The 22076-nt window shown below is 40.3% G+C and overlaps 1 protein-coding gene across 1 annotated transcript in view; it reads right to left on the reverse strand.

Annotated features, from left to right (window-relative positions):
* Positions 1-506: 506 nt before the first annotated feature.
* The window catches only part of LOC124798318 (cytochrome P450 6k1-like), a 54811-nt gene continuing 33241 nt past the window's right edge, over positions 507-22076 (reverse strand). Inside the window, exons 5-8 of the mRNA XM_047261658.1 lie at positions 18327-18526; positions 9883-10104; positions 6450-6701; positions 507-886 (exon numbers count right to left, since the gene is read on the reverse strand). Of these exons, the coding sequence (XP_047117614.1) occupies positions 720-886; positions 6450-6701; positions 9883-10104; positions 18327-18526 (841 nt within the window). The 3' untranslated portion in view covers positions 507-719. The remainder of the gene's footprint in view (positions 887-6449; positions 6702-9882; positions 10105-18326; positions 18527-22076) is intronic.

The following is a 22076-nucleotide window of genomic DNA, read 5'->3' on the forward strand; positions in this document are numbered from 1 at the left end:
TGGCTCGCGGAGTATAGATGTAGATGTAGATGTATCAAACTACTAACTTCATGCTTTGTCACCATAGTTTTTTTTTAGTAAATAGCTCCATTATTCAAATAATTTCATTTCTGTAAATATCTATCTCATAAAATTACATCAAAATGTTCTTTTACAAAAGCATAGAGCTGTGTTCAACTGATGTACCATTTGTGTACCATAGCAGCACCTCAACATTGCAACTGGTGATTGGTATGCTTTTACACAAAAAGAGAGAAAAATTCATCAGAACACCCAGAAGCACACCATTAATTAATCACATTGAGAAAACAAAAGAGAAAGCACTGCTGTCGGTATCTGTCAGATAGGACAGTCAACCAGGAGACAGTTGTTTAAAGTTGCTATTCAATGGCAGCACCTGATAGGCTGCTGTGATAGTGGCTGCTGTGATTGCCCTTTTTTGGAATCTTACAAAGAACAGTTGCAATAATAATTTTCTTTAATTAAATAAGTAGTTATGACTGAAGTAAAGAAACTGTGTTTATTTATATTAAGTACATAAACATAATATGTGCTGTTAAAAGTACAATACTGAAGACTGGAGGCAACACAACTATGCACAATAGTCTTCTATACAGTAAAGCCACTGTGTAAGGACTATCTATGAATCATAGTGCTTACATATATAAACAACACTAAAATGGGTGAATTTGGACATATTGTTCTTCAGTGTTGTCCTCCTAGGAACGCTTTACAAACTGAATGTGGATTCCACTTTTGGTCATGAGGATTGAGGACCTAGGATGGAAATCAAGTTTTGCTACTGTCTTCTGTGTAGGCTGCACACTGTACTTTGACAGTAAGTTCACAAGACCCACTTTGGTTTGCAGCAGGCCCATCCTCATACCTGAAACATGTATAGAAATCTTAAGTATGAAGCATGATCATGTTATGCTGAATCAACATATACTGCACCTCTTCATCAGGAAGACAATTCCTCTCTTTATCATGTCATCAAAATCTCCCTTTAATAGTATATATATATTTCAGATAGGTCTTGTTCAATATGCTATTGCAGGAGACTCCAAACTTCTAGTGTTTCTTTCAATGACAATATCAACTCCCACAGCACAGAGACCAGGGCTGTCAACTTTCAATTTCCAAGTGTTTTGAGCCTGAGTAACAAACAAAAATGTCGCTTCATTTGAAGAAATGCAGGTGACAATTGTGGGACAACAGGTCAATATCATGACCTCAACATTAATATGCCCAACCAACAATGTAATATGTGTATCAGAGGTTTCTCAGTGAATTGAGAAACTATACTCATCTTCATTGAGAAATGTCGGTGAAATATGCCACATACAGTCCAGCTACATGTCTTCAGTGGCTGCAGAATATGGCATCAGGTATGTGCTGTGACAGATGCCTTTACAAGAGTGCTACAGACTAATAGAGTGTGAAGTGAGGTCACATCCCAGTTTTCTGGTAGTGGGCTGATCCACTACTGGCCTATGCAACTAACCTTCCACCGTCAGACTTGAAGCAAAGGATCAGAAAACATGCCTGCCATGACAGTTTTACATAGGAGAAGGTAGGTAAGTTTTCAAACTCTAGGTAGGAGTATCAGCAATATAGCAAAATATGGATTGCTACTTACTTTAAAGAAGACACATTAACTCTTGGGAGGTATGTACCACCTATGCAACCAATTAACGGTAGTTTATTTATTGTCATATGCCTCTTGATTCATTTATTTGGGAAGAATCATGAGTGGTCTGTAATATGTGTTTCCTTTTTTACACATATGGCAACAAAACAAACTGCCTTTAGTTGGTTGCATAGACAATACATACCTCCAAGAATATAAAGCAACTAAGGTTTTACATATGTTGCATATCACCAAGCTCTGTCATGCAGAATAAATTGAGTTGAGATCCCTTATCATCTATTTACCTATTTTATTTATTTTTAGTTTCCATAGATCCATCACACAAATATATCACTAGGATGTAGAACATGTCAGATGATTTCAGTAATAACCATTTGTAAATGGTCATAACTCATACAGCTTACAATCTCAGTCACGCATAGACAGGTACAAGGAAAGTCTGGTCCAACAGCTACAGTTATAAGCCAGATGACTGTAGTAATAATAGTCATATAAACAAAATAGAAGGATTACAGTCTAATTGATACATATGGCACTCTATCAAGAAGCTATATACCAGTGCTTCAGATTAAGTTTGCAGAGTAATGTGTAAAATCAAACGCAACACCAAGTGTCACACACTGCCAAAAAATTCCTCTAAAGAATAGGAGTGGTTATCCAGAAGATAAAATTTCAGTTGTTCTTTGAATTCAGTGAATTCTCCTTGTTGGGAAGCACAAGATGTATTGAATTTAATTGATGAGTTGAGAAAATATAAAAATGCAGTACATGAAGCAGACAAAAGGAATTACAAACGTCAAAGAAATGAGATTAACAGGAAGTGCAAAATGGCTAAGCAGGAATGGCTAGAGATATAAGACAAGCAACATACCCTAAGACTTCAAGAAGAATATAATAATTCCAATTCCAAAGAAATCAGGTGCTGACAGGTGTGAATATTACCACACTGTCAGTTTAATAGGCCATGGTTACAAAATGCTAACATTAATTCTTTATAGAAGAATGGGGACACTGGTAGAAGCTGATCTTGGGGAAGATCAATTTGGGTATATGCAAGACAATACTGACCCTAAGAATTCTCTTAGAAGATAGTTTATGGAAACCAAACCTACACATATATCATTTGTACACTTGGAGAAAGCTTTCAACAATGCTGACTGGAATACTCTCTTTGAAATTCTGAAGATGGCTGGGGGAAAATACAGGGAGTGAAACTCTATGTACAATTTCTGCAGAAACCAGATTGCAGTTATAAAAGTTGAAAGGCATGAAAAGAAACCAGTGGTTGAGAATGGAGTCAGACAGGGCTGTAGCCTATCCCCAGTGTTATTCAACCTGTACAGTGAATGAACAGTAAAGGAAACCAAAGAAAAATTGGGAGTAGGAATTAAAGTCTAGGAAGAAAAGCTAAAAACTTTGAGGTCTGAAATGGCATTGTAATTTTGCAAGAGACAGCAAAAGACTTGGAGGAACAGTTGAATGGAATGGGCAGTGTCTTGAAAGGAGGATGTAAGATGAACGTAAACAAAACCAAAACAAGGTTAATGCAATGTAGTCAAATTAAACCATGTGACTAGGAAACAAGGCACTTAAAGTAGTAGAAGAATTTTGATCTTTGGGCGGTGAAATAACTGATGCTGTCCAAAGTAGAGAGGACTGGTATGGTTATGGCAAGCAAAGGTATTTCTGAAGAAGAGAAATTTGTTAACACACACACACACACACACACACACACACACACACACACAAATGAACACAAGAAGAGAACAGAGCCTTTTGAAATGTGGTGACAAGAATGTTGAAGGTAAGTTGGGTTGATCATGCAACTAAGAGGAGGTACAGCATGGAATTGGAGAGAAAAGAAATTTGTGGTACAACCTGACTAGAGAAAGGGACTGATTGATAGGACTCATTCTGAGACATCAAGGGATCACCACCAATTTAGTATTGGAGGGAAGCAGGGAGGGTAAAAATCATAGGGGGAGAACATGAGATGAATACATTAAGCAGATTCAGAATATTCAGAGATGAAGGACTCACACAGAATAGAGTAGAATGGAGAGCTGCATCAAATCAGTCTTCAGGCTGACAACCACTGGAACAACATCTGTTTACAGCAACTTCACCATTTTCATTTCCAGCGGAACCAGCAGGGTTAACGTGAGTTGTAGGTGTAGGCTTACATCGCTACAGTAATGACAACTGTCAGCTGTTGCTTTAAGTCTGCCAACTGCAAACTGGTAGCATTTGTAGGCATTTACAGTTCTCATATAAAAATGGACCACTTCTCTTGTTTGGTGTTGTTTTATTCACAAAATGCTCTTCTTTCACACAAAGCTAATTTGAAGTCCTTAAAATGTTTCTAAAATTAAGGAGGTGCTATTCTGTGAAGCACTGCATATGCAGCTGAAGATTTAGAAAATAGGCTTTTTGTCCGGCCAATGTTTTTTCTCCATAATGATGAGAGGTCTGTTTTCAGAAGACTAATGTTGATTGCTTTTAATGGTATTATTGAGTCCTATTGGATTCAAACAAGTTTCAAATTGGACAGAATGATGTAAATTACTGTACTATACAAAAAACGAAAATAGATGTTTAAAACATTATCAAACTTTTTGCTTGTACTGAAAATTGTATTTCTCAGACAAAATGTCCTTTTTCACGTTCTGTTCCACCAATGCATATATGTATATTAAAGAATATAATAATTCCAATCCCAAAGAAAGCAGGTGTTGACAAGTGTGAAAATTACTGAACTATCAGTTTAATAAGTCATGGCTGCAAAATACTAACACAAATTCCTTACAGACGAATGGAAAAACTAGTAGAAGCCTACCTAGGGGATGATCAGTTTGGATTCCGTGGAAATATTGGAACACGTGAGGCAATACAGACCCTACGACTTATCTTAAAAGCTAGATTAAGGAAAGGCAAACCTACATTTCTAGCATTTGTAGACTTAGAGAAAGCTTTTGACAATGTTGACTGGAATACTCTCTTTCAAATTCTGAAGGTGGCAGGGGTAAATTACAGGGAGCGAAAGGTTATTTACAATTTGTACAGAAACCAAATGGCAGTTATAAGAGTCGAGGGGCATGAAAGGGAAGCAGTGGTTTGGAAGGGAGTGAGACAGGGTTGTAGCCTCTCCCCGATATTATTCAATCCATATATTGAGCAAGCAGTGAACTTACAAAAGAAAAATTCGGAGTAGGTATTAAAATCCATGGAGAAGAAACAAAAACTTTGAGGTTCGCCAATGACATTGTAATTCTGTCAGAGACAGCAAAGGACTTGGAAGAGCAGTTGAATGGAATGGATAGTGCCTTGAAAGGAGGATATAAGATGAACATCAGCAAAAGCAAAATGAGGATAATGGAATGTAGTCGAATTAAGTCGGGTGATGCTGAGGGTATTAGATTAGGAAATGAGACACTTAAAGTAGTAAAGGTGTTTTACTATTTGGGGAGCAAAATAACTGATGGTGGTTGAAGTAGAGAGGATATAAAATGTAGACTGGCAATGGCAAGGAAAGCGTTTCTGAAGAAGAGAAATTTGTTAACATTGAGTATAGATTTAAACGTCAGGAAGTCGTTTCTGAAAGTATTTGTATGGAGTGTAGCCATGTATGGAAGTGAAACATGGATGATTAATAGTTTAGACAAGAAGAGAATAGAAGCTTTCAAAATGTGGTGCTACAGAAGAATGCTGAAGATTAGATGGGTAGATCACATAACTAATGAGGAGGTGCTGAATAGGATTGGGGAGAAGAGAAGTTAGTGGCACAACTTGACTAGAAGAAGGGATCTGTTGGTAGGACATGTTCTGAGGCATCAAGGGATCACCAGTTTAGTATTGGAGGGCAGCATAGAAGGTAAAAATCGTAGAGGGAGACCAAGAGATAAATACACCAAGCAGATTCAGAAGGATGTAGGCTGCAGTAGGTACTGGGAGATGAAGAAGCTTGCGCAGGATAGAGTAGCATGGAGAGCTGCATCAAACCAGTCTCAGGACTGAAGACCACAACAACAACATATTAAATTTATATATGTATGTGTATTTACGGGTATTATTTTTGTGTGTGTGTGTGTTTATATTATACATTTATGAACATCTCCGTACAAACATATTCTCTAAATGGTGGTTAAGCATTAAAATAAACTTGCAGTCTTCATTGAAAAAGATACAAAAATGAATGATAATCAGTACAACACACTACCAGCTCATAAATACAAGATGCCATGACCAAAAGAATCATGAGTAGTTTGTTTTTGGCTGCAACAACGGTAGTTCTGCTCTGAGTCATGTATTCTTTTGACAGATCACATTTTTATACATGGTGGAGGTGGAATATATAAGGACACAACCATTTTGTTTGCAATGAAAAACTTTGTGTGTTTTCCATTTGAAGCATGGACTAGAGCATCTTCCTCATATGGAGAATATTTGCAGTCGTATACACTGCATCACTCCATTTATGTCTCACACCCTCCACAGTTTCACAAAACACGGCTTTCTTTAGACCTTTCTGATCCTGATAACTGGATATTTTTGCCCTGATAGTGCTACGTTATGACACCAAGATTGTACACTGAACTTTACAACTAGCCTTACACTCCTGCACAATTCAGTGAGAGAGAATGACTGAATAGGTAGGAAGCAACCACAGTGCCACTGTTCTTAGACTCATCAGATTCATGGAATGCAGTAGAAAGAAAGGAAGTAGTGGCCTTGATTTGTAATGTGTGCGGGCCTCAACATCAGACTTACACTCACAGAGTTTCTTATTTTTACTACTTACCAATGCAAATGCGTGGTCCCTCTCCAAAAGGCAGGTAGACATAGGGGTGTCGCCTAGCTTTGGCTTCTTCAGAGAACCTCTCAGGATCAAAACGATCAGGGTCAGGGAAATATTTGGGTTCATAGTGTAGGCCCAGCACAGACAGTGCTACTGGAGTTCCTTTTTCCAGAATGACATCACTGTCGGGAATCTTGTAGTCTTGGTTGCATTCTCTGTTCAGAAATGGTACTGGTGGATATTTCCTGAGAGACTCTGGAAAAAAAAAAAAAAAAAAAAAAAAAAAAAAAAAAAAAAAAAAAAAAAAAAAAATTAAAGGAGAGCAAAATGATAGTTTGATATGATAAAATTATGATGAACTGTATCAGAGGACAAACATCGAGAGCATTCCCTTAAATAATAGGACCATTTAATTAATAAAGATTGAAAGGGAGCAGTTATATGAATTAAATTTTGATATACTAATAAGTTTGGATCCAAGGAGGCTGTATACCCAACTTAGGTAGTTCTTTCATATAGAAAGCTAATAAAAATACGAGTACACCTCACCTCACTCTCATTCTGTGCCTCCACTTTGTTTGAATTATATTTTGGTGGAGACAAGTCATCTTTTGTAGGACAAAGACATCATTAGTAAAAGTAGTTTCACCCTAGGGCATCCATTTTGGTCTGCTTTCTGGTACAGACTGATTCATATGTTTAGCAAGTGTTGCAAGCAGAGGAAATCAGGTGTTCCTATGCAGATTAAGCAATGTTCGTTTTAACAACCACATCATGATTTTATTTGTATTTCACTGCCGCCATAGCTGGTGCAACACCAGATGCTGCTGCCTATTCTACAGAATTTACAGCCGAGCCAGGTAAATAACCTGTCTGTAGGTCACTTCTTCATGTCAAATCTCATTTTTAGTATGCCCACACTTGCTCTTTCCAACAACTTACCAATACTTTGATCATATCAATTAGATTTGCAGTGTGTTCAAGTGTTCTTCATGTTAGATGTAGACTATGGCCTGAAACAATGATTGTTGTGCTAAATACCTAGCTAGCAATAATGGTAGATACTATTCTCAATTTATGATTAATTTCTTGGTAACAGTTCCCATGAATCATACTGCAGTACCTGTTATACATTTAGCCAGTATGATCTCTTTCTGGATTAGCCTAATTGTTTGGGTAACAACACGACCGTATTGGTTTCCACATGTCTAGAACATATTATGCTAGGTTGTTGTAGCTGTTGTTCTTGCACCCCCTTATTTACTACTGTGCTGGCATGCAGCTGTAGTCATAGTCTCGAACAAAACCCTCATGCTTGTATGTAAGTTATGGATCTGACTGGCAACTGCTTGCAGTTTTAGTAAACAGCCAGTTAATTTCCTGTTGGGATCATAAAATAGAGATTCAGAAAGCATTTCACCTGGTTGTGATGAGTACAGTGACTAGGCCGCCTCGTCACATTCCGTTCCTGAGTAGCAGTGATCTCTTCAGGGGAGGGAAGGTCATTGCTTCCACAGTGCCAGATGATCAAGCACATACATAACAATATGTCATCATTCATTCAGTTGAAAGTCAACAAATGGAACTCAGATTGGCTACTTGTAATCAAGACCAGTGTTGTGTGCAGAGGTGATTGTCTGCCAGAAAAACCACCTATAGCTCAAGTGTAGGCGTCTGAAGAGGAGAAAGAGGAACTACTTTAAACTGTCCACAGGAATGTGGAGAACAGAGCTTTTATTCACTTCAGAATCCACACAAACTTCTAGAATTGATTTCCCATGATTCTGCTAAATCTCTCATTTAGTCATTGTAGCTTTGCATGGCTAATTCCAGTGAGACAATATAGTGGGGTTAACATTTGCTGTATAATCCTTAATTGCTAGTGTCATGTTTGTGAGACAGGCTTATTAATTGCCTCTGACAAGTCCGGGTTTTCTTTGTTTATCTTTATCATTGTCTACAGTCAACCATTGAGTGTTTTGGAGGTCAATAGTAATTCATTCAGTAGAATATTCTTGATGCTCTGAATGAGAGCAAAATGTGGAGCTGAAATATTCCACAAATGTAATGTCATTTCTTATAACTGCAGAATTCATTACAGAAATAACCCTTGTTATAACCATTGTTATTTTTGTCATTTTATAATTTCAGCACATTATGGTAGCCATGCCCAAGACCCACCATCTGCATTCATCAATTCTTGCCGAAACATGTTGAATCCTGAGCTATTGCAAATGAAAAAGACAGTGTTCTTATGAAAACAATCTTTTTCAAAAACATTTCTAACAAAAATAGGTTTTACAACAACAAAATCAAACAATTTTTGACACTATAATGTAATTGGACATATAAAAAATCTACTCACTAATCGGTAGCGGCATAATTATGGAAGCCCCCGGAGCCAGTAGCTCCTTTTTCCAGCAGAAGGGCTCAAGGGGAAGGAAGAGGAGTGAAGAAAAGGACTGGATGGGTCTAGCAAAAGGCATAGATTTCAGGAAAGTCTCCTAGAACCATATATAATTTACAACAGTACAAGCTACTCATGGAATAAACCGGGAAATTTTTGGAAAAAAAAATTAAAATTTTAAATTTGCTTTATGTATTATTGTATACCATGTGAAAGGGTGTGAAAAATTCTGTAAAATGGTATGTATCCCAGGTCTGTAGCTTCTACAGCAATTCTAGAAATTGCCGTTCCCCATTTTTGGGACCATTTATGATAGTTTTGCAGCTCTTTAATTCAGAAATGAGTTGATATATCTCAGTAAAATTTTATATTTTTCTACGTTTATACCAACAGTACACCAGTGCCAAATTTCAAGAAAATGGTGGGGATTTAGTACTGAGTAATGTCAATCAGTGGGCAGAGACAAAATTCAAATGTCTGTATGGTAAGCAAAATTCCCAGATTTATGGATTTGTAAGTGTGTTGTGAATGTCATTTTAAGCAATATTTGGCAGATTCTTTAGATGTTTTTCTTGTATGGATGCAGGGCAGATACATATGCTCCCAGTCTGAATCATAATCAATAGTTGGTTTACAGTAAATAGGCTGTAGATTCGAAACTTTAAACAGTTTTTCGAAATGGGTTCTATTATTTCTCTGAATCTGTTTAGTTTGAGGCCAGTATGGCACCTCAAATGAAGGCTATAAGTGAACCCTCTCTTTCATAATTGCAGTCTGAGCTAATGTTCAATTTCTGAGGACTCAATTTGTGACATTTCTTCCTTCCTTCCTTCATCACTGTATAAGTGCGTGGGTGAACCCTGCCACTCATTCTGACTTGTATAATGACAGTACATGATGAAGGAGTTATGCACAATATGCTAATCACTATGATAACCTGGGCTGGGAGGTTCTGCTGTAACATATCTGAATAGAGTGTAATACATTTACTTAAAAGTGGAATTGAAATTGAAGATTGATTTTCCTTACCAGATACCACCTTGTCGAGGTAAGTCATTTTGCTGATGGTGTTGTAGGAAATTTCACCATTGTTTTCCTTCAGCACGGTGTCAATTTCATCATGTAGTTTGCTCTGTACATCTGGGTTGAGCACCAGTTCGTGCAGAGTAAAGCTTGTCGTCGTTGACGATGTCTCGAACCCCGCATTGAAGAAGACAAACGCCTGTGCTGCCAAGTCGTCCATTGACAGTTCTATAGAAAGACAGATAAAAGTTTCTGTCACAGCTGACTAAGTCATAAAATGTGAAAGTAATGGTTTTAGTTAAGTAATGGTTTTAGTCAGTGCTTGATTTGGAAAAACAGAGGTTCTGGTACTGTGACCTTGTGGTGGCTGTTTTCAAAATTTAGACTTATTAAAATGTTGTTTTTATGCTTTTCTGAGCATTTTAAAAGTTAAAATACAATATTTGTACACATAAAGAAAAATTGTTTCGTACCACATCATAAAATGTGCGGATCTGATTCCTTTTCATCAGTACATCATCACAAATCAAGCACTGAACTTGTAGTGGCTCTGTGTGTGTGTGTGTGTGTGTGTGTGTATGTGTGTGTGTGTGTGTGTGTGTGTGTGTGTATGTGTGTATTCCACATCTCCTCCTAAACCACTGAATTGATTTCAAATGAGCTTATACACACACCATTTATGGTCTATGAAGAAATACTGTGGCTCTCATTGGGATGTTGATGACATAGGAGGTGGGTACAGAGGTAAGGGGGAGGAAGAGAGACCAGAAACATGGGGGAGGGGAAAATTACCAGAGAAAGGAGGAGATGAAGATGGACAGAGAGAGGGGAGGTGGAGATGGACAAAGAGAGGGGGAGGAGGTGATGCAGGATAGGGGGAGGAGGGGATAGACAGAGAGAGAGGTAAAGAGCAGGAGGCGTAGAAGCGACATGAAAGATGAGGAGGTCTACTGGGCAGGTGGGAAAGGAAAAAGTGTGTAAGGAGGCAGATGTAAGAAGGAGAGCATGTGAAGAGGAAGAAGGACAGAGTGTGAAGAAGGGAGTGAGAAAGAGAAGGGAAAAAGTAGATTAGGGAAGAGATTTAAATTTTTCCTTTTTAATTTGATGAAGCAATAGAGACTCAGACATATTTGGACATAGGCATAGCCATAAGTAAAACGCTAGTGTAGTATAAAAATATTTGTATGTACGTTAAACATCTCTAAACTACTTGATCAATTTCAACAACAGATAGTATTCATTATCCTTACTTTGTGGAGAGAAACATTGTGGGTGTAAGAGTCACCTGCTTCCCTTAGAATTAGGTGTGGGGTGGAAAGAGTGAGATATAGGAGCATAACTCAGGAAAGCCAGGAGCTATTTCAACCAAATTTTGTATGTAACTGACTCATTATTTGTGTAATTATTTGTATGGTAACACTATGTGGGAATTATACCCATAATACCTCCAGGGATGAGAAGCCATGACAAAATATAAAAAAATATTCGATAGGGGTCACTGTGGTGATTCGTGGCAGTCCTGATGGTGTTGCACCCCTTTGTTCGGAAGGGGATGGGTGTGCATAGACAATAACATATCAGCCATCTCTGTGAAACAATGTCTTCCAAACTTGGAACACTTATCACTTGCTGTTTGAAAACAAATTACTGTGTGTGAGGATGGGGGTGAGAAAGGTTGGCATAAAAGCATTATTCTAGAAGCCCTGGAACAATTTCAACCAAATTTTGTACATATGTGACTATTTGTTTAAAAATGTTATGGGAGTAAGATACTTGTATGAAAACAGGCGTAGGCATGGAAACAAGGTGGTGTGTCATATGTAAAGTTTGGAAATGACCTGTTGATATTTCTCTTCTGCCCTTAGTTGACTAGGAGTACACAAGTCAGTTAGTGTATGAACCAGGTTGCAAGAATGACGCCGCAGCAAGGCAATAGTTTTTCAGGCTGTTTCACATCAAAGATCATGCCACACAGCAGAGTACCTGAGATAGAGTAAACATCTGCCCGGGAGTTGCATGGTATAAAGCAGCAGAGAATAAGATGCATAGATGGATGTAGCCATGGGTAAGAAGTTAGTTTTTAAATCTGTGTGCAGCCAGTTAGAAAGAGAGAGCCATATGGCATTGTTAGCAGAGGGAGACCTGAGCCTAGTTGGGAAGATACATTTTCCTTGTTGCAGACTGGCACCTTTCCACACTGTGAGAGAGTTGTGTCTTCAGTGTGTCTGTTGAGTGTAGAGGGTGGTATTGTGGTTGTGTTGTACAATGAGAAAAGAGAGAGGTTGAAATTCAGTGCCGACACACAGCCTATACATCTCCAATAGCATCAACGGAACTGGCAGGTTTAGTGCCCCATTCAATAAACAGATCAACATCAGCAATGTTACATGTCATTACATGCAATGTCACGGGGACTTTTGGAGTTAAATTCCAGGACATTTGCACCAAGTCTGGTCATCTGAAACTTTACTTTTTTGCCACTCAGATATTAGCTGTGAAAATTTTTTCCACCCCTAAGATATGAGCTGTCAGCCTCAGAGTACAATGCCAGCTCATAGGCATGTGTCAGCAATGATGTCTACAGAAGCAGTTCTCCAACAATAAATGTTATACTATTTCGTTTATCAGGGATTACTGCCTTTCAGTAGCCAAGTCAGATGTTAGTCTAGGGAACTGAAAATGTTGCAGCTATTTTTGGCAAAATTCGCATCTGTTTATGGGAAATTGCATATTTTTAGACAAAATTCACATCTTTTTATTTACAGATGATTATATGTAAAAATGTAATGGTCGTTATGTTACGTTCCTGGAGAGCTGTGAAACTGATTGAAAAGAAAGAAATGGTGATTTTGGGGTTTGTAACTGGAATGTTTGTGTTTGCAAAGCCTTTAACAGTTATTTCCCGAAATGGTCTTTGCTTATTTTCTTCTTTTGGGTCTATTTAAGTTTTCATTTAATGATTATGTCTGTTGAGAAGCAGCATCATTTTCACACCTCTGATGTAAAATGTTTTTCGACATTATTTTACTTTTCCTACCCCATTTGATAGTTACAAATTGCAGAGTGTTGATTTTGATCTTTTGTGGGCATTCATGGCTGTGCGACACATACTTGACAACACTATGGATAGAATCGACAACGTATGTAGCATAGAAATATAGCTGAAAATAACTCTTCACATGTTAGGGGAAGACTTCTGGAGTTGTCGAAATGCATTAACAGGTTTTGTTTTCCTGTCGCTCTACAGTGCATACTGTGGACATTTATTATTTTTTGTTTATTTACTTTTTCCTTTTAGTCTGTAATCTATACACTGATCAGCCAACTTACTATCAATATAAACCAATCCAGGCGATGACCTGCTATCAATACAAAACCATCTATGAGATAGCAGTGTCATTTGGCGAGGAATGACTGCTAGTCAGACACACACATGGTGCACGTAGTATCAGTGAACGTGGTGTGTCCGCAGCTTGCGGTCGTGCGGTAGCGTTCTCATTTCCCGCGCCCGGGTTCCCGGGTTCGATTCCCGGCGGGGTCAGGGATTTTCTCTGCCTCGTGATGACTGGGTCTTATGTGCTGTCCTTAAGTTAGTTAGGTTTAAGTAGTTCTAAGTTCTAGGGGACTGATGACCATAGATATTAAGTCCCATAGTGCTCAGAGCCATTTGAACCATTTGAATGTGTTGTCCATGTGTAGAACGGGTAAGGTGTACGATCTACAGGGTGGAGGAAAACAGTGTCAAGATATTTTAACCCTAGATAGCTGATGCCAGTAGGAACCAAAATTACTAATGTTGTGTAGGTCGACAACACACCATTTCTAAACTATGGAAGCCTGATGCCACATGCTCCAATTGGCCATGGGATTGCCCTGTTGCCATTTGTTGGTTGATGGGCAGCGCTATGGTTGTCGGTTCACACATACAAATGTCCCTTGCCCTGTCACTGCCCCAATGTGATATGAGCTCTTGTCAAATAGGTCTTGTTGTTTGTCTCCACCTCATGTCAGAGGCATTCACAAGTAAGCTTGACTTTGGAACACACACACATCACCTGCGATTTAGTCATACAGTAAGCATAGCAGCACCGTATTTGTTTGAAGAACAATGAGATATGGTTTTTGTTTATGGACTAGGCAATGGTAATGCACATGGAGCTTGACATTTGTATGAGGAATGGTACCCAGCAGGACACCACCCACACCCACAAACATTTACAGCAGTTCACCAGCGACTTGGCAAACAGGCTCATAGTGGAATATCATGGTGATGCTGGAAGACCTCGAACATGGTGGGATGCAGCATTTGAAGAGACTGTTCTCGAGCACTTCAGGGAACACCTACAACAAGTACACGAGCAGCTGGACATGACATGGGGGTCACTCATTGGTTAGTCTGGGGGATTTTAAAGGATGACAGCCAGCATCCATTGACTTTTCACCCTGTCCAAGACCTAATCCTGTGGCGAACTATGAACACAGACTAGGGTTTTGCCAGTGGCTCCTGCGATGTGTTGCATGAGATCCCAAGTTTCTCGCCATTGTATTGTTTACCGAGGAGTGCACCTTCCATTGGGATGGCCTTTACAATATTCGAAACGTTCATTACTGGGCAAGGGGAAATCCTCAAGTCATGTATGTCCATAGACACCAGGAACGATTTTCTCTCAACATTTGAGCAGGCATTGTGGATGACCTCCTCGACTTACCGGGGCAAATTACCTCCACTTTTCGCAAGAAGCTCTATGTGGCCTGCTGGAAAATGTTCCCTTTCACATATGGCTACATATGTGGTTGCTGCATGATGGAGCGCCAATACGTAACAGTTGTGCTTTGCATGTATATTTAAATGAACTCTTTAGTGCCCGGGTAATTGGTAGAGGTGCTCGTAGGACATGGCCCCCACAATCACCAGACCTCACGCCACCCGACTTTTTCCTGTGGTGATCCTTCAAGTTTCTAGTTCACCCAACCGGATGCAAACCATCTAGAAACAAAGAGGATTTAATGGATCACGTTCAACATGCAACCAATCACATCAGGGCAATGCCAGAAATCTTTGAAAGAGTTTGGCGAAACACCATTCGATGTCACCAAGCTTGTGTCACGTCAGAGGGCTGCACGTTTCAGCACCTGCTTTAAGTAAACTATGTCCTAGCTACGAAAAGGCTCTTTTCAGGACCAACACAATTTGTAAAAGACTTTCTGAAGACAAACTATCAGCTGTTGATGAGTTTGTTCCCAGTAAGTCTTATCACGAAACTAAAATGGATGTGTGAGGACCCCAGAAGGTTTGCCCCCAAGCCCCCAGAGTGGAAGGCTGGCACACTAACACTGAGCATGTGGACCACCTTGGCTATACCGCGGTCTCTGCCAGGCAAAGCATTTGTGGTCATGTGTTGTCCAGAGCATCCGGCAAGAGGGCTATCATGTGGCCAGTTGGAAAAATGTGATGCCAATTTTCCATAGTTTAAAAACTGTCCATTGTCAATCTACACAACAATAGTAATTTTGATTCCTTCTGGCATCATCTATCCAGGGTTAAAATGTTGTGACAGTTTTTCTCCATCCTGTATATGAGTGTGACCGAGGGCCGATTGTGATGGTGTGGAGGCTCAGCATGAGCAATTTGGAAACTGCACGACTTGTCAGGTGTTTGAGGGGTGCTTTGGTAAGTGTTTCCAGCATGTGGCCCATTCTGTTGATCACAAAGACAATTTAAATATTACAGACTCCCTCTAGCCCAGGCAAATTGAGCTAATCAGACGGTTCTGTCGCATTAGGTGTGATCTAGGGTTAACCTTAGGCAGCTTATAAAAGCTCTGTTTTTTCACGGGCGGTTTCTGAGAAAACCCCAGAAGACCATGATTTTTGGTTACGAAAAACCATTAGTTGCGGAGATGGCCGATTCTGTATTTTCTGTTCATGGCATATCGTCGACATTCTTTCCATATGTTCTTCAGATCATATTCTATGGGAGCTTCGAAACTGTTTTCAACATCATTATCCGTTACCAAGGTCCAGAGGTTCAAAATTACCTTACCAAAGCACATAAAAAATGAACGTAATATCCATCTCAGAAGTAAATGTAGTTTTAACTGGCGCAGTGATCAGAGGGCAAGGGTTCTAGGATCATTGCAAGACTTCTGAGGTCACACAATTATTTAGTCTGCAGTTCTTCACGAATAAGACTTTATAGGGCACTGTCTCTGTATAATGACCAATTCACACCTATACAAATATGCCCAAAGCGGTACTATAATGACAAAAAATGCGCTAAAGAGGGTCTTAATAAGTCTGAAAAAAACTAAAATGACTGGCAAAAATTATGTAAATCTGAAATGACTGCAAATATTTCTAGTAACATTTTTGCTCTTGTAAGACACAAACCATAAACCAGGCGTTTTCGATGAATTGCAATCAATAAGCAAAATAACCAGAAAAAGGGTAACGTAAGCGATTTTGTTGCCCTTATATTATTCATACTGATATGCTTTTTAAGTGTCAAAGTACATAAACTCTCAAAATTTTACTGACCTACAGAATTCATTTTATATGAATAGCACATCTTCCTGTAACAGTGAAGAAAATAGAATCCGCCAGAAAAATGTTTCAGTCTTAGCATAAATAGACGAATATGTACCTCTTTAAAAGACTCTGAATGAAAGTGGGGAATCAGCTGCCTCAGTCCTGCAAACGTATTCAAGATTTTTTGGGGTAAAAGAGAGTAACAGAGAGAGACAGTGATGGTGGAAGGGAGAGGAGACAGTGCCAGTGGGAGAGAGAGAGAGAGAGAGAGAGAGAGAGAGAGAGAGAGAGAGAGGACAGTGATGGTGGGAGAGAGAAAGTAGCAGTGAAAGGGAAAGAGAGATGGATGAAGATAATAGCAGTGGGAGCCAAAGAGAGGAGAAATATTGATGGTCAATGGGAGGCACTGGTAGTAAAAAATAAAGAAAGATGGAGGAGGATGGAGAAACAAACAGTGGGAACAAAGGAGAGAGGAGACAATGGAAATGAAAAATACAGATGAATGGAGACCATACATAGGCTCAGGGGATCTGGACCCTCCCAGACCGACAAGATTGAACACGTAGGTATAGCGGAGGGCGAATTCTGCCCTGATATTTTAAACACAAGTTGGACCCCCAAAATTTGTGAGCTGCCAAGGTATGGTGTAGGAGTGGAAGTAAAGAAAGATAAGGAGAGACAGTCTATACAATGGCAGTGGGATATACTTAAACGATGAGAGCTGTATACAGAGTGGTCCATTGATCGTGACTGGGCCATTATTTATTGCATTAATGTGGTATTTACAGGTAATCACGCTGTAACAGCATGCGTTCTCAGAAATGATAAGTTCACAAAGGTACCTGTATCACACTGGAACAACCGAAATAAAATGTTCAAACGTACCTACGTTCTGTACTTTAATTTAAAAAACCTACCTGTTACCAACTGTTCGTCTAAAATTGTGAGCCATATGTTTGTGACTATAACAGCGCCATCTATCACAAAGTGAAAAAAGTGTTCCAACTAAAACGTTCGTATTTCTTTACGTACTACACGAATATGTAATAAAAATGGGGGTTCCTATTTAAAAAAAAGGCAGTTGATATCCGTTTGACCTATGGCAGCGCCATCTAGCGGGCCAACCATAGCGCCATCTGTTTTCCCCATTCAAGCTAGGCGAGTTTCGTTCTTTGTAGTTTTTTCGTTTGATTTTTATTTCGTGAGATATTTGGCCCGGTCACTATCACCCTGTATAGATGTTGGCAATGAGAGGTCACTGCTGAATATCAAGGCTTAACTACAATGAGAGACTGGATAAATCAGAATGTTCTGTATTCAAAGAGTGCAAATATGTTCACAAGCCAAAATTTGTGGTGAGAAAGGCTGAATAAGGATCGAGGCAACCAGTTGCTCACTTTTCTGTCGGAGTCTTTAAACAAAAACATATTCCCCATTTTTTGGTGCGACAGAAGCATTTTTGCTCTGGTATCTCACAGCTAGTGCTTCACATTGTGTAGATAGGCATGTGCTAATCCAGAAGAAAGTATTTTTGCACTACTGTATATTATATATTTGGTTACACTCAAAGTCAAGAACAGAAATGTAGTAACACAAAGCAATTAAGCTAGTAGACAGCATTTTCAAGTGGTACTTATCCAAGTACACGTTACCAGCATGTGGTACATTCGTAAACACAAGAGATAATGGGATCAAACAAATTTTTACTGAAGTGAGTGACAACACTTTCTTCCACCGACGCCTTCACATACACCACAGAAACACAACTTACAAACCATAGAACATGCAATCTAAGATTATATGATACGTAGGCGCACAAAGAACATGATATTCCTACACGATGGCTTTGTGCCATTTGGAAGAGAGGACACTGTGAGTGTAGCTCTACACCAGCAAGAACAAGAAGAGAAGGAGGGACTTACTGTCAGGAGTGCCAACACCATTCTGATGCCCGTTCTCCATTGTCTCTCCTTTGTCAGGGTCGACATATCCCTTGTTTTTGAGCTGAATGAGGAGGTCCATGAAATCTTTCCTGCTGTAGTTGTTCTTCTCTCTGTAAGCGACAGTGTCTGCAACCATCTTCTGAAAATATCTGCTGACATCTGTCGTTCCTCCTTTGACCCTACAAAAAAGATAATAATTATTTAATATTAACGCAACGACTCCTAAAAGCAGTTCCCCCTTTCTACTGTGAAAGACGATTACTTGTCTAACATTTCCAAAATATTGTATGTAGCGGCCAATGAAAGATGGTGCTGTTCCAGAAAAAATGACGCTCCTATCAGGTTGTGATCCACAAGGAGTGTGCAAACAACATGCGATGCTGACTGGTCCTAAGACGAAAGGCAACTACCCAGTGCAGTGGACTGGTGCTATGTGTTCCGAATTTGAGGCCGCAAGACCGAGCATGGCTGACGCAATGCTCCTAACTCATTCTATGCTCTACGCACGTCTTGCATAAGTGGTGGATGCCAGGCAGCTATCGGCGCGGCGCTACAGTAGCGGTGAGATGGTCCATGACAACCATTGGTGTACTTTTCTCGAAAAACTGTCAGCATCTCAAAGAATGTGGAACGCCTACGATCGTGAGCTTCTGGCAGTATATGAAGCAATCTAGTCGAAGAGCAAGTGTTCAAGATGTTCACGTACCATAAATCGTTGACTTTTGCTTTCAACAGTGCCAGCTGTTCTCCTCACCAATTAAACTATCTAGAGTTCGTAGCTTAGTTCAGTACTGCCATCAAGTACATTTCATGCGTCAACAGCCGGCCGCTGTGGCCGAGCGGTTCTAGGCGCTTCAGTCTGGAACCGCGCGACCGCTACGGTCGCAGGTTCGAATCCTGCCTCGGGCATGGATGTGTGTGATGTTGTTAGGTTAGTTAGGTTTAATTAGTTCTAAGTTCTAGGGGAGTGATGACCTCAGATGTTTAGTCCCATAGTGCTCAGGGCCGTCATGCGTCAACAGCGCGACGAGTTCAATCGACTTTTCTGCTCTGGCCCGAGCACAAAAAGACTAGGAACTCCGAATGACGCTCGTCAACGACGACGTGACACTATAACAGTTGCAGCTCGTCAACATTCTGGGAGAAGATGTCAAGCTCTATTGCAACCTCTCTCGTGGACAACCTCATCTGTTTCTTTTACCAGCTTCCAGAAAATAAACTTTTGACAGCATCCAGAACTTGTGCCATCGAGGAGTATGTCCGGTTTTTCGACTCTTTCCCCAACGTTTTGTGTGGGTTGGCACGGAAAAGCACTGTCGAGGATGGACAAGAACATGTTCACAGTGCCGAAGATGTAGATGGAACAGTACGTTTTTCCCATATAAATCTAGATGCTATGCGACCACTTCCTCCATCGAACAGTCAACGCTACGTTTTCACAACGCTCAATCGTTTTACCCGTTGGCCATGGGCAGTGGCAATTGGTACCGTTATCGCCGAAACATTAGTCTCTACATTTGTGTCAGCGTGGTTAGCTGTGGACGGCAGTTTGAATAGGACCTGTTCGCGCAGCTTGCCAGATTTGCGAGTATGTTCCTTGAAGGCGGAGTTCATGTGCTATGGAAACACATGGACTTCGGCTCTTCCAATGGTTCTGCTTGGCCTACAAACAGCTTATAAGCCCGATATTGATTCTTCGGCTGCGGTGTTGGTCTACGGAGAGACCTTGCGTCTGGCTAATTCGTCGACGCAGGTACACTGCAAACTCCCTCGCAAGACCAGACGGATTTCTTATGTCGACTGCAGAACCACGTCGCGCGCATCCATCCTCCAAAAGCTTCCGTCACGGGGCGCCACTTTGTTACATGCATAAGGACCTAGATCACTGCTCGCATGTCATGCTCCTCACCGGCGACATAAAACCACCCTTACAATCTCTGTCACTGGCTCGTACCGTGTGTTACGGAAAAATGCGCAGACAATGGGTACCACCGCAACAGATGTCCATAGAACACCCAGCGACGCGGACAGCTCGCTGGAAAACTCAGCTGAAAAAGTCAGAATTCATCGCATATTCTTCATCTGCCTGAAGAAATGAGTGGTCACAAAAATAAATAAAAATAAAATATCACATGGCGTATGATAATGGTGGGAGACACCATCATTGGGTTAGACTAAATCATCGGACTGGTGCAGCAGCAGCCTTTAACACCAGCATTGGTTCATGCTCAGGGCTTGATAATTCTCCAGTTACACTTAGAGTTCATGGTTCAATGTTGTCTTATCGTTGTTAGCAAATACCCTATTGAATAAGCATTAATGCATCCTGTGACCGATTTTGCAGGCAATACTTGACACTCCAAAACACTCCTTGTGCTGCATGTCGGGCAATGCGAAATCAACGAGGCCTCAGAAAACGAATGACAAAGCTCTCTGTCCGATCTTTCCATCGAGGTGATGGACAGAAATAGCTTAACCACCGTGTGACTTTAGCCTTAAAGAAGTTGGTGGAGCTAAGAGACCAATCACATATTTTCCACAGAGAATATCGAGGAGTGAACCCATGAAGCAAAAACACAAATTCACCATAAGGATGCACGAAACGACGGCGGGAGTGAAAGATATATACCCTCCCGATATGTTTGACAAGTATGTACTATTAGCAACCTAGTACAGTTTGTTGCTTTATACAAAGAATGACTTGCAGATTCTCATGTTTCTTACAGGCTGAGATATCCCATAACACGTTTGACGTCATAATTTTCGGCCTGGCCATTTCTGGCGTCTGAAAATGACAGATTTGCTCTCCAGCACCATTACTGAAACTTTGGATCATTACATGGAGACACTCCATACATAGTGAGGTCATTGCGGTGAGGTAGTGCGAGATTGTATGACTTAACTTTTCCAACATGTGCAGCATCTCCACATTAAGTGCACATCTGCATCTACATCTACATCTACATCCATACTCCGCAAGCCACCTGACAGTGTTTGGCGGAGGGCGCTTTGAATACCTCTATCGGTTCTCCCTTCTATTCCAGTCTCATATTGTTCGTGGAAAGAAAGATTGTCGGTATGCCTCTGTGTGGGCTCTAATCTCCCTGATTTTATCCTCATGGTCTCTTTGCGAGATATACGTAGGAGGGAGGAATATACTGCTTGACTCCTCGGTGAAGGTATGTTCTCGAAACTTCAACAAAAGCCCGTACCGAGCTACAGAGCGTCTCTCCTGCAGAGTCTTCCGCTGGAGTTTATCTATCATCTCTGTAACGCTTTCGCGATTACTAAATGATCCTGTAACCAAGCGCGCTGCTCTCCGTTGGATCTTCTCTAGCTCTTCTATCAACCCTATCTGGTACGGATCCCACACTGCTGAGCAGTATTCAAGCAGAGGGCGAACAAGTGTACTGTAACCTACTTCCTTTGTTTTCGGATTGCATTTCGTTAGGATTCTTCCAATGAATCTCAGTCTGGCATCTGCTTTACCGACGATCAACTTTATATGATCATTCCATTTTAAACCACTCCTAATGCCTACTCCCACATAATTTATGGAATTAACTGCTTCCAGTCGCTGACCTGCTGTATTGTAGCTAAATGATAAAGGATTTTTCTTTCTATGTATTCGCAGCACATTACACTTGTGTACATTGAGATTCAATTGCCATTCCCTGTACCATGCGTCAATCCGTTGCAGATCCTCCTGCATTTCAGAACAATTTTCCA

This window comes from Schistocerca piceifrons, chromosome 5 (genome assembly GCF_021461385.2).
Source record: "Schistocerca piceifrons isolate TAMUIC-IGC-003096 chromosome 5, iqSchPice1.1, whole genome shotgun sequence".
In the NCBI taxonomy this organism is placed as follows: domain Eukaryota; kingdom Metazoa; phylum Arthropoda; class Insecta; order Orthoptera; family Acrididae; genus Schistocerca; species Schistocerca piceifrons.